This window comes from Diachasma alloeum, unplaced genomic scaffold, assembly GCF_001412515.2.
Source record: "Diachasma alloeum isolate Michigan unplaced genomic scaffold, Dall2.0 Dall_scaffold_00209, whole genome shotgun sequence".
Taxonomy (NCBI): domain Eukaryota; kingdom Metazoa; phylum Arthropoda; class Insecta; order Hymenoptera; family Braconidae; genus Diachasma; species Diachasma alloeum.
In genome coordinates, this window is record NW_021680374.1 from 2,179,587 (window position 1) to 2,193,346 (window position 13,760).

The 13,760-nt window shown below is 40.5% G+C and overlaps 1 protein-coding gene across 6 annotated transcripts in view; it reads right to left on the reverse strand.

The window, feature by feature from the left end:
• LOC107036469 (poly(rC)-binding protein 3) overlaps positions 1-13,760 on the reverse strand; it is a 122,021-nt gene that overhangs the window by 20,064 nt on the left and 88,197 nt on the right. For 4 of the 6 annotated variants that reach the window (XM_015254445.1, XM_015254444.1, XM_015254443.1 and 1 more), the window contains exons 1-4: positions 9,389-9,729; positions 6,883-7,147; positions 846-902; positions 14-412 (exon numbers count right to left, since the gene is read on the reverse strand). In XM_015254445.1, coding sequence (XP_015109931.1) covers positions 14-412; positions 846-902; positions 6,883-6,963 — 537 coding nt within the window. In that variant the 5' untranslated portion in view covers positions 6,964-7,147; positions 9,389-9,729. Of the gene's footprint in view, positions 1-13; positions 413-845; positions 903-6,882; positions 7,148-8,669; positions 8,690-9,388; positions 9,730-13,760 lie in introns of those variants that run through there. The other 2 variants (XM_015254442.1, XM_015254441.1) reach the window with 2 other exon arrangements.

The window sequence follows — 13,760 nt, forward strand, 5'->3', positions numbered from 1 at the left end:
TTTTTTTTCATACCTCTAGCATGACACAGCAGATGTGATATATGCACTGGGTGATGGCCTCACTGGTTCCTGAAATGGTGACAGTGCGCTCCGTCGAGCTCGGCAGCATTTCCGAGGCAACTTGAATGAGTGCACCAGTGACTTCCCTTATCTCCTTAATCTTGGAGCCACCCTTTCCAATGAGCGAGCCACACTGTGACGCTGGCACAATGAGCCTCAGGGTTATTGGTGTTCGTGTGGTACCACCACCACCACCCGCACCACCACCCTGTACATCGTGAAATTGCGAGCACCACTCTTCAAATTTCTTGCAAATGAGTGTAAATGCCTTGAAAATTGAGTTCGTTGGCCCAGTCACAGTGACAATTCGCTCTGGACACGAGCCGTCAGATATGTTTATCTTGGCGCCTGACTGTTGATGATAAATATTTGATGTTGGTTAGAAAGTGGATTTGTTGAGCCCGGTATAAATACACTGGGATGAAAAAACAACGAGAAGTCACAAAACTATTTTTCCCAGACAACTATATCATGTCTGGGGGCCAGGCCATTCAAATAAGGGGCTTGCTTACGTTGTGATGCCACATGATTTCTTATTTCATTGTTAATGAAAAATCTAGAAAAATTCCTCTCATTTGAAACGCTTCTTATCGTTTCGAGAATATTATCTTTCAAAAGTCAAATTTAATTTTGCACTTATACTACAATTGTGTAAATGATAAGAACGATAATTGCAATCGATTGAATAAACAAAATGAATAAATACGTAATAAAAATATGAGAAATATTTTCGTGATATTCGGTTTATTTTTTCTCAGTGTAGATTTTATCAATAGTATACTCACTTCCTCACGGAACCTCGTGACAATCTCTCCCTTCTTTCCTATAATACTTCCCACTTCCTGTAAAAAACAAACATTGAACACCCTCATTAAGAAGCCAAAACCCATTGAAAACAGTCTAAAAATAATTTTTATGATACTCTGGGTAATGCAAATCCCCCGAAAGTGGTTGCAACCAATTCCCCATAAATTTCGATACACCTCAAAAATAAATACCTCCAGCGCTGTAATTAGTCCAGAGTGATAAAAGAAGCACACTCGGTCTCGTCTAGCATTTGTCACGATCGAGACAATCTCGCCCAAGAGGAACTTGACAAAAAAACAGACACAAAACCCCCAAAACTCCTAGGTATGCATCTCTAAAGTTAGGACGAAGAGGCCACGTGGTGTGTGGAACTTGCTCAAATGCCAACATTTTCTCGTGTCCAGAGTGAACGTTCACTCGGACTCTTGTGAGAAATTCAGATCAAGGTCTCCACGAAAGTGCAATCACTACAAAAATACGAATTACCTCGTTTTTAACACAAATAATTCGTGTATACGTGATCACTGAGCGCTGACGGATCAACGTCTCACGATGGAAATTTGCCGATTGGCTGGATAAATTGGGTGGCATGGAGGTGGGGAGTGCGAGGTGAGAGCACAGAATCATGGAATGGAGAAGATGAGGATGGAGTGGTATATCATGTAAATTGGCCGTTCAATCTCCGAAGCGCATGCCACTGTAAACGCAGCAGTTTGAATCCCCAATTAAGGTGCCACACCACGTGAACACTTGGTACAGAAGTACGTTACTTAGGTTTATAACGTATACGGAAGGAGAGCCGGTTGGATGAAACTGCGGATGGAAGTACTTGTTTTTACAACCAACAAAGTAGAAGACTGATAGCTCGAGGATGTTGAACCATGAAAATATCGAATGCCTTGAGCGCAAACAACCCCTTAATCCTCATCATGATTTTGCCGCTTGTGTTAATGTTGGAACACCTTGGAATGTTAACTAACTCCTCCACTTCCTCGAGGAATTATTTCTACTTTTATCTAAACGCAGTAAAGCAGGAGGGGAGTTGTGATGGGGGCTAGGAGAGGCTGTGCCTCATGCAGACCGTGAGAACGACGCCCATTTTGAATTACTGAGAGCAATCTTGTAACTCAGAGACAAAATATTCCTTGAAAACAAAAAGATGAAAAGATATTTTCACATCAATTATTCATATTCGACACTTTTAAATTCAAATCACAGCGATTGTTTTGGCTCAAGCAATTTGTCTGAGAAATTGTTCGCTCATCCCTCAGTGTACGGATAAGTAACTTGGATAATTCATACAACTTTCGTGATGAAGAATGCACCTCGGCAGTGGATCAGACAGAATGTGTCTAAATATTAGACCCGACGACAATTCAGCCACAAGCTGTAACCATAAATCATGAGGGAGAATTATTTGACTTTCCCCACGTGGTCTTGAGCATTCAATTCTCGACGTGTCACGTCCGTTGACAAAATTGGATACTCCCAAGTGCCTCATCAACATTGGTTTTACGATGTAGACCAAATCCGGAACGAGTTACAAACTCGTGCCAATGATCTCTCGAAGATGTAGACCAAAGAGTGACAAAAGACGGCTTACAAAAGAGTAGACCGAGAACCAACAAGATTAACGAGAATGGTAACTGGTTCTGGTCATTAACACAAGACTCCCAGATTCTAACCACCCAAAGAAATACTATTTTTCAACAACTACTGGTGAAAATGGAGCAGAGGGAAAAACGCATAAAATAGTCGGTAGCCCACTGGGAATTGAATTTTCCAGGTATATTTCTATTTCTAGTTTCGCCAACGTGTAACGACGTCGCTTTTATCCCATTCCAAGGATCATCAGCGAGGTAATACGATGGCGAATTCAAGTAACGAATATAGCTGGAAACAAGAAGGTAATGGGTAAGGAGGGGGAGAAAAAGAGTACCTGGAAGTATGCCAATTTATCGGAGAGTGGCTTTGAGAAATTCATAACATTGCCGTGTTTACAAAATCCAATTTATCCTATTGATAATGAGACAGTTGAGTTCAGGAGTATTTGCCTGCAGGCTGAGACACTGCAATTGACTGGCTAATGGTTTACCTATCATTGTCCATTTTTGGTAAAACGATGACGTCCGTTATTAACGGATCTGTCGAGAGTGCAGAGGCTTCTTGGCCAGCGGCCCTGGCACGAGTCCAGCCAACTGGAATCCACCAGACTCCCTACTAGACGATGTTTCCTCCTTGACTCTAGATGGGCCGAGGGGGGAAAAAAAGGACAGGGGCAGATAACGAGAGCGATGAGAATACTGGAGAGTCGATAGGATTTATACAAATGCACGGTGAGTATCTTGAATACAAATGCACTACAGTGGAATCGATAGCTCCAGAAATTGAGGAGAATTCGTTGGACTGTTTCTGGTGATTGTGATCAGTCGCGAGTGAATATCGTAAGGATTTGAGATATTGAGGAGTGCACGGGAGACGTTTTGAATCGACGAATCAGACGATTAGTCTCCAAGGCTTGGATAGACTTGAGATTCACTGTTATAGAGCAGACACAAGGCGTTTTGCCTTCTGGGCGTGAAGTAATTGATGTACTTTATGCGACGATAAAATCGTCTGCCAGTTGGCAGTAGATTGTAACACTGTAACTGCTAGGTCATACACGGGTCGTAGACGGTATATCGAGGTGGGAACAGGTCGATAGCTCTCTGGTGTTTGCTTCGAGACTTGAGGAGTCGAGGAGATGCCAAACGGCTAGTTTTTGCAAGTGTTTCGTCAAGAATTTCTATTTGAGTCGCAATAATTGATTTTCTCCAGGTAATTCTGCGAGTTAATTCTGAATGAAAAATTGATGGAATTTATTGCGATAATGCGAGAGGAAAAATCCTGAAGATTCATGAGACAAATATCATTCCCCACTACAATTAACTTGGCTTGCAGATTACCAAGAAGCAGTTGACTATTGAAACGACAGAATGGAATCGAGAGACTCTGAAAAGCCAGACTAGAAGATCCCCAGCCAAGAGTCTTGGCGTTGCTCCAGCCTATTAGAAGTTCAGAGTATTTCAGCCAAAAAAAAAGGCCGGGGGATAGACTTGTGCATCAGCCGGAGAAAAATGGCCTGCCACAGCAGCAGCCCTCGATTAATCGGGCCATCGATTATCCATGGTAGAAAAACTAAAAAATATGTATCACTTGGTGGAGTGTTGAAAATGGTTGAAAATGTGGCCACTGCACTGCCAAAAGTTTATTTGTGCATCAATACATTTTTTTTGTCGTTCGTTTGTTGTTGTTCGGTCTCTCTCTCCAGTGACAACTGGGTCATGACGATGATACAAAAGAAGGTATCGATTGATCGGGAGCAGTCAGGCTTGATTCTTCGTTATGTGACAGTGTCATGTGGAGATAAGGGGAGGGGGATTATGCTGAAAAATATTGTGTGAAGTAACTTTACGTAGTTCATGTCACTTGCTGTTATGAATTCCATAAAAGAATTCCCATGCTCATTGATAACTGGAGATCGACAGAGTGGAATTTCGGGTTTTTTTAAGTTCCCAGTTTTTTGTTGGCATTTAAAACGCGATGTAACTCATCCAAATAGCTTCAGTCGGTTGCGTAGCACTAATGATTGAAGACAAACCAATAAATTCCACCAATTTGCCTAACGAGACAGCCCTCGTCAGAAAAAATTATTAATCGCTTCGACTTCCGTCAAGAAGAAAGAAACCCAGAGGCAATAACCAATGCTTCGTCTTTCGCTCTGACAATTTCGTAACAAAAGAATTCCCATCGTCATTGACAACTGCAGATCAGCAGAGTGGAATTTCGTGAAATTCTTTTCCAATCTCCAGGTTCTTTGTTGAGCTTTAAAGTGAGACGTAACACACGCAAATCGTACGACTCGGTCAGGAGATAATGACTGAAGACAAACCAGTAAAATCCTCCAATTTGCCTAACAATACCCCCCTCACCACAAAAATGACTAATCACTTCAGCCTCTGTCAAGAAGAAGAAAGAACTCCAGAGGCATTAACCAATGCTTCGTCTTTCACTATGACAATTACGTAACCCGAGTGACACGCAAGTGTGGAAAAACCGTCATAATGCTTGAGTGCAGGAGCTCAACGGAAATGCGGACGAAAATATGATAAAAAAAGAGAGGAGTTGATGGTTGTGAAAAAAAGGGGTTTGAAAAATACGGTGGGAAGCCGTGGTGGCTCCCTCGTCGTGGTTGTCGGTGCGAAAAAACGAGGGTGTAATGAGATTTGACGTGGAAGCTCTTGCCTCCAACATTGGTAGTTGAAAATAGAAGGGGATGGTGGAAGGGCTTGGAAACCCTTCCTCAGAGTACTTGGGTGCGTCTGGCCTCACGCTGGCTGGAATTTCGTGTTACTCCAGGTGATGGAATATATCCCACGAACACAGAGAGGGGGGGGGGGTGAGGAGGAGGAGGTGGCTCGGTTTATGACGCATGGAGGATCGTTGAGATATGCATAAACGTGCAATAATTCTCGTGTAGCACTTTAGCACGATCTTGGGTGGCGAATTTTACGTGTGTGTAAAATGCGGTGAGTGTCCTTCAATCTTGATATGAAATACATAGACAAGAGTTTGAAGGAGGATTCGAGGGGTACGTCGGTGATGCACGTAGGCAGAGGATCGATGATGCAACTGGCTCAAGCCACTCTTTGTTCCTCATTTGGATCGATTCATCATCACTGCTGGTGATAAAATAAAGAAGAGCTCCATTTCCATTGATTCGGAGGGGGATAAAATTGAATAATTCTCGGTTGAGTTAGTTCGCAATTATTCTAGGAGACTTATTTAATTTCAACCGAGGATCGATTGTTATTTCTCCACGGCAAGAGAGAGGAAGAGGTGACACGAAGAGGGAAGAGACGTATCCATGACCCGAGTCAATAATAAAACATTCAGTGGGTAAGGAAGCGTGCCAACAGGAGCGTCTGATTCATCGGGTTTATTTTATGTTCTCTTCAAAGAAATCGACTCTTCCTACTGCATTCTTCGTACGGTGCTTCTGTTTTCAACGGAGCTTTCTAATTCTTCCGGACATTTGGATGATGTCTTTAATCACATCTCGATGGCAACAATTTTTTTTTCCCCCTGGACAATCTTTTCGGAATCTCCGGGGAGGGGGGATGAGACTTTTTGATCAGGTAGAATTTAATTGAGAATTTCCATTTGGAGTGTGTGGGGAGTATTTTCAAAGGTCAGGGAGCTTTTTGTGGAGCACAAAAGGCCTTTTCTCTTTGAGGACTTTTGTCTGACGATAGTAAAAATAGAAATAAAAGTTCATCTCTCGTTTTATACTCCTCTTTTGGGAGGTAAATTGGAGCCGCTTTTTGTTGCATTCTTGGAGGTGATTGATATGTATATTGAGGTGTAATTTTAATGAAAAGTTTTGAGATAAGGTGTTACGATCGCGCCAGAGCTAGTGTCTGACCCACGAAGTCTCTCTTACGGTATTTAGTGCTAGCAGCAAACGGTCGAACGCTCGTTACAGCAGTTCTTTATCGTTCATAAACTTAGGTTAGTCTTTTATTTTCACTATGAGGGAATTCCATTTTATGTTTTATAAACTGAAATCTTCATTTTATTAACTCTAATTGGAATTGTCATTTGCATTGCGGGCTGTGGCAAACGCAAAATATAATATTTATTTTTTTAATTTTTGACTTGATATCTTATATCTCTCATTTTTATGTGATAAAATCCTGTTCACACGAGTCAGTTTAATTTATTCCAATTATTTTGTATTTAACTGCAGTTGAATTCAAAAAGTTATCGATTTAAATTCGATTTAGTAGATTAGATCGGTGTCGTCAACTAATTTAATTGTTGAGTGCACGTGAAAATATAAATTTTGTTCAATATTCCGAAAATTAACTGATGAAATTCGTCACTGTGGGAAAATTCCGGACATTGTACTCGAAATTTCATAAGTAATTTTTTTAAAATGCTATAGAACACTCTGAAAATCTCGTAAATACTCACTTTTCCCTGCATAATGAGACGAATGGTGAGGGTGACCGAGGGGTCATCATTGAGCACTGGTTTATTATCCATACCGTCCATACCAGATCCAACAGTCTGTTTGATATTATCTCGCGTTTGATAACGCTGTGGTGTTTTAACACTTGGGGAGAAGGGAACGGAGGAGGATAAGGAGGACAGGGGTGAGGTGAGGCGTGTGATTTTGGCTGGGGGGGTCTCGGGGGACGTGCTTCTTAAACGATCCCAGGTAGGCTCTGTCTTCGCACTGCAAGGAAAATAAAAAAAAAAGTAATGTTATTACTTGGGATCAATTCGGTGGGAGTATTAATTGAAAGAAATGAACTTTTCATTCCGATAGTGAATAATATCTTCTTCAACGTTTGTAAATTCACAACTGTAATTCATAATTCATCATTCGCTGGGACAAAATGTAAAGTGGAGTGGAGGAATAAAATCCCTTTTTGATATGCAACTGCTTCATGTTTGAATAATTTATCATTTCTGGTGAAGTGGGTCTTTCGAGTCGTTTAAGAACCAATAGAAGGATTCATTACGAAACTCAATGCTTGGGTGAGTAGATTGCACGTGGAAATCAATTTCTGGGGGAAAAAATATAATAAAACTAGTGCAGTTGTGCCCAAAAACTAGTGCCCAAATATAATAAAACTAATTTGGGGGTAAATTTTCGTGAATTTTCTCTCTGTGTAGATGGAGCAGAACTTCGAGAAAAATACGTTTCTGATTTTTGAATATTTTTCCCGCAAAAATGAATAATTTGCTGCAACTCAAATTTATTTTTCGAAATGTTTATTTTTGTTAAAGGACTCCCCCAATTTTTTCAACTTCATAAATCGTTTTTCTTTCATACGAATCCATCTCTAATTATTAAAAAAAAATGAAATTCTGTGGAAATAGTTTCATTCCATTTAGAAAAATCCACTTTGCTCCACTCTCTCGTCAACTTCTGTACCCAATAATCATTTATATTAGTTTTTTTTTCTCCAATACACGTCGCAGTTGGACATTCCCGGATTTTTTTCAACCCGATAATGCTAATTGCGCTGCTGCATTCACCCAATCAATGACAGAGAGATAGAGGGGAATGGCAAACTTCGGACACCCGGTTTTCCACGAGGCAAGAGGAAGAAGCAGGGAGGACAAGTTTGTAGAGGGGCGGACGAGTTCTGCCGGGTTTTGGTCCGTTACAAGCACCAGCATGTCTCGTTTTCTTTTTTCTCAGTGCTCTGTCTCCCTTTATTCGCGTCTCCTTCCCCCGTACAACAATATTTCCTCCTATTGTAGGGGGGGAAAAATAAAGAAGACTAATGTTCTCACTAGTTTACAGTGCAACCGGTTTACATTTCATTCAATTATTTTTCATTTTTCCGGCGTTGATAAAATCTGAATTCACATGTAACTTTATTTTCACGCAGTCGCAGAAATTTTTTCCCAGACGCATCATTTCATAAATAATTATAGCGTCCACAGAAGCGAAATCACCCGATTTTTTCCTCAAACTCAAATAAACCCAGTGATTTCCCTGTTTCCGCCCAATCAAATACCAGAATTTTCTCTCAATCAACCGGGAAATAATTAATAACTTGTTTAATCGCACGTAAAAACCCGCCCAAATGAATATTTTAGTAAATAGACGGTAATTGGCATGCACCTAACAGTCTACGACTGAAATCACCAGTCGTTTCAGCTGTGAACACAAAGAAAATAAAAAAAAATACAAGCGAGACTGCATTTGCAGTGCGGAATGAAAAATAAAAATAAATACGAACAAAAGAAAACCTGCCGGCAGTTCCCCCCTCCCCTCCCCTTCTCCATCGCACTTCTATTTCCACATTCGGTGGAATTCAAGACAGAGGAGATCAAAGGTAATATTCTTTGAAATTCTTTCGTGAGAAAGTTGCGGGATGAATGACCGAAAAAAACTTCCTAGAATTTCCAGCGAGTAATATCGAGCGTTATTCACGATAGCGCGATTCCTCCTATCACCCACTCCTCCTCGTGGAAAAAATTATCTAAAAAAAATGATGCGAGACACTGTGAGGGGTGGGGAAGGTGTCCGGAGTCGATAAAAATCCAGATAAACCCATTCCGCTGTGACTCCAGGGGTTATTGCATGCAAAAAACGGGTTTCGCATTGCAACCGCGAGACACTGGAGTGCCCAACACAATCGACCACGCCGGCACATCTCGACTAGAATAAAAAAAAAGAAGAAGAAATCCCCGAATTCAGTCGCAAACTCACTTTCCCGGAAATTCACTCCCTCTGAATTGGGCTCTCAAATAACTCCGAAACCGAGGTGAATGAATTTTTCGGGGAAATGTTACGAGGGGGAGAGGCCGAGTGGAAGAGTCGTGCGAGAGAGCATGTAACGCCGGCGGCGTGGAAACGCTGCAATGGCGGTGTCTCTCGTTAGGCGAAATGACGGTGGTAATAACCCCAAACAGTGGCTCACACACTTCTAACGACAATTGATTAATCACAATTTACCTAAATCCACTGGTCGTTCATTCGTAATGTTGCACGCCTCATTGGCACTCCCAGGGGAATTTCCTCAATCCCGATGCGATTTATTTACGCGATATTCACTGCGGTTTATTATTGTTCTCGTGGGGCTCGCGAAACGACTCCGGGAGTGATTAAGCAGACGGGGTCGCGGGGTGAGGAGGGGAAGAGGTGATTTACGGAAAAAAAGAGGTACTTTTGTTGGGTTATAATATTCCAAGTGGCTGTCGGTGGCGCACTACACTATTGGCCCGAGACACACGAGAAAAACTGCGAGCACCTTCGTCGAGTTGTAACGGCGCTACGTGCGTCTAGTGGCTGCTGCCCCGGACCGTCATCGGCTGCTGTCTCACTCGGGTGCGTTTCGCGACGGTATTGCTGTCGCAGCCAACGTCATGGTGTGATCGCAATGCGCGCGACTCTGCGCACAGGGAGGGGAGAGGAGTGGTGAGTGCACGCTGACGATAGGGCGCGCTCGGAACGCGGTCTCCTATTGGCGGGGATGGGGGGGGTGAGGGTTCCCGCCGAAATTCCAGAGTTTGAAATTCGGAGGATTCGGATTGAAAACGATTTTTAGGGTTTTTTAGCCGACAGGGGGGAGGGGTTAAATCATCCTTAAGGTATACTGGAAAATACCTTTTTCTTTAAATTTTCGACATGTTTTTCGGGGATAATAAATACCCCCGAACTCGATTTTTCCATCTCATGATAAAATTCAGTAGCGAAGCGGTAAACCGGGTCAAGTCGATTTGGACTATTGGCCAGTTTTTGACGAATATCTGGGAATCTAAAAGAGATAAAAAATTTTTTGTCATGACCTTTTTTGTAGAGCCAACTGAGGGTTATAAAAAAGGTAATGAGCAAAATTTTGCTATCTCTCTTAGATTCCGAGATATTTGTCAAAAAATGGCCAAAAGTCAAAATCGACTTAACCCGGTTTACCGCTTCGCTACTGAATTGTTCTTACGATGTTCCTAAAAAATTAATTATTGATAGATTGACAAATTGCGAATACCGTGAATTTTTTGTAGATTTTTGTACTACATAATTTCTGCGATATTTAACTCTAAAAAAAGAACATTTCGTGAAACCATTCCTTATTTTATTAAAAAAATTAATTAATAAATAATTTTTTAATTCATTCAAACAGATATTGTTGCCGTATGAGAATGCGATAAATTTTTATTCAATTAACGAAGTTACGAAATTGTGCAATTTCTCATGTATTTAGTTTTTTTAAGTTATTTTAAAATTAATTAATTTCAATAATTTCTTAAGAATTAATTAAAATTTTAAGAAATATCGATATCATCAATACGCTAACCAAATGGTACATTTTGAAAAAAAAATGATTTAATTTTAAAAATATCTTTGAATGAAAATAAAAAAAATTATTCAATTTCTCAAAATTTCAATTTTAACTTGACTTTCCTCATCCAAAAATTCGACTGACATTTGTTTATGAGAGTTCACTAGACTAACGAATATAATCTAATTAATTCAGCCATGCCTATTGACCCTTAATTGGAGTATCCAGGAAATGACGCTTCTAATTTGTGAATACTGAGATTAATTTCAACTAGGTGGGTAAACTGGTCTTGTTATCATGGGAACTAGAGGATCAAGTGGCGATGGCCGTAGTATAAGGAGGGGGCAGGGGGGAGGGGTACCAAAGCCAAACGGGTTTTGTATGTGGAGTGAACACTCACGTAGTGGGCTCCATATCCAAGGGAAAACATTGAAAACTCAATTTGGCTCGTTTCAAAACTCATTTCACACGGCAATTCATTCAACTTTAACCGTGGGCAATGTTTTACCTGTGTAACTGAGAAGTAAAAAAATATTGTGAATCAGACTGAAAGGTTCTCCTATTTATTTTCGAATTTTTATTTTTTTTTTCAACCGGAGGGTGAATTTTCAGTCGCATTATCACATACCCAATTAACGGGGACGAGTGGCTGTAGATCGATTTCATGGGTTATTTTTACGTCTCCACTGGTCCGACGAAAATTGAATTCCAAATCACTCTCCATTATTGATGACACATGATTGATTTCCGTTAATTACGGGGGATAATTAATTAATCGAGGTGAGGGGTAATTCAATTGATAAACAGAGGGTGCCATTGCCGTGGGCTAATGTATATTTTTTAATTGGATTTATTGAGAAGGTCAGCGACGATTTTTTCGTCATTCATGAAAATTAATCAGGAAATTTTTATTATTCACTTATTTCTTTTTTTCCTTCCTAGAGGGAAAAACGATTCCCAAATGTATGTAAAGATATATTTATACATCTCAGCGATTCCCACTCTCCAACCTTAAATATCTTCATTTCATAATTTTTTTCGTCATTACACGAGAATTGCAATGAGCAATCGTTTTTTAATTATTTTTCGGGGGAGTAACGGAGTAAAAATGGTCCATGAGCAGTATTTTGGATCAGAAATTTCCTTCATTACATGATACAATTTTTTTTAAAGTCTCATTTCTTCTCCTTTCCTGAGATATCCATAAAAATATGAAAAAAAAGACGAGATCAATCCTGAAATTTTCATTTCTCGGTCATTTATTTCTCTTATTTCAATCAAGGGAGAGGAAAAATGTATTTCCATATGTATATAAAGATATATTTGTACATCTCAGCCCCATTCGAACCCATCAATGCATTCCCACTCTCCAAATCGAAATATCTCCATCCCTAGATTTTTCCCCCTTTCCAGAAATCATTCGATGCCCATGAGGATCACGCGAGCACTCCTTTTATAGAAGGAGGCCTTGGTGCGGGATCAGTGATATGTGCCAAAATTGTATGAAGCCTCGGCTCAGAGACCCGCCTGGGCAGAGGGGCCGGGGGGCGACGAGGTGAGGGGGATTATATAGGGGCTGTACGCATTACCGGAGGGTTTCCACCAGATCCTGGTACACACGAGGCATTTTGGTGTCTGTAAAGGGGGACCTCCACTATTACTCGAGATATGACGTTGGTGTACCGAACTGGTTGGAAATCGATAAGCCGACGGTGGGCGAGTACCAATATCGACACGACACCGTAGGGTTCTCTTCATTGCTTTGCACCTCGTCTTTTCCTTGTTCTCGAGTAGATTATGGGGTAATACACGTGTCGGGGGGATGATTTCATGGTTCGGTGGGTTCTAACCAATGTTTTTCTAGGCGGCGAGAGTGGGTATCGATGTTTAGAGATGTCTACACAATCGGAAAAGACATTTGAATACTTTTATCATTAAAATTTTTTTTTTTTCCTAAAACTGACTGTGAAGTTAAATAACAAATTTATTCAGCCCGTTCTTTTTTCATTTTAAAACACTGGAAGCGGCTGAATATTTTTTTTATTTATCAACTGATCCATTGAATTATTATGTAATGGTCTGAATCAACCCGAGTCGAGGATTTGGTTCTGATTGGACGTACACAGGTCTTCAAGATCTCTCCAGACCTAGATTGACCTGGTAAGTCCTAATCAGTTCTGCGACGTACTTTTCCGGAGACCTTTCGAATCCTCAGTTCTTTTCGGCCCTGAGAAGTCCAGCTGTGTGAAATTGGAGTCGAAGTATGATAAATCGATTTTTTTTCTTATAGTATCGATTGTACTCAGTGAGTACCTGAACGTACCACATTCATTTTCGTTTGTACCCCGCATCCCTAGACGTAAGGGGTGCGGAAAAAATCGTGCAGCGTCGGAAATGAAGGTACGGAAAAAATTTTCATGAACAAGGATTCAGCATGGATAGTACTTGTATGTACTATATTTTTCCATTTCATTTATCAACCCCTTCAATCCTTTACCCGCTTCTAAAATCTTAAATGTCTGAAGGACGTCAGGAAAACATACAGATAGCTTCTAAATCGTTAGTACTAGTTTGTACCAACGAAAATGATTCATTATTATTATTATTATTATTATTATTATGATTATTATTATTCTAATCAAATCACCTGATTCCATTTTTATCAACCGTAAAATCATCGTAATGGATTCCATATGTAGTTCGTGAAGTTTTGATGTGGGTACGTCTCATCTTCCGTACTTCCACTCCCATCGCAGTACAAACGGAACAATTTACTGTACATGATAATGAGACCAAGTACAAACCATTGAGAGCTTCAAAAACAGTCGTCGATTATTCAGAAAAATGATACAAACGTTTTTCTGAATTTTTCCGAGATAATCGCGAAAAACGAAATCGCCAGAAAAAATAATTTAATTTATCTTGTATAGCGTGTAGGACATGGAAAAACGTAATTCTGAGCCGTCCATCTTCCTATAGGGAACCCAAAATTGGTTTTAAGGCTCTATCTCTCATAGTTTCCGAGATAATCGCGAAAAACGAAATGGG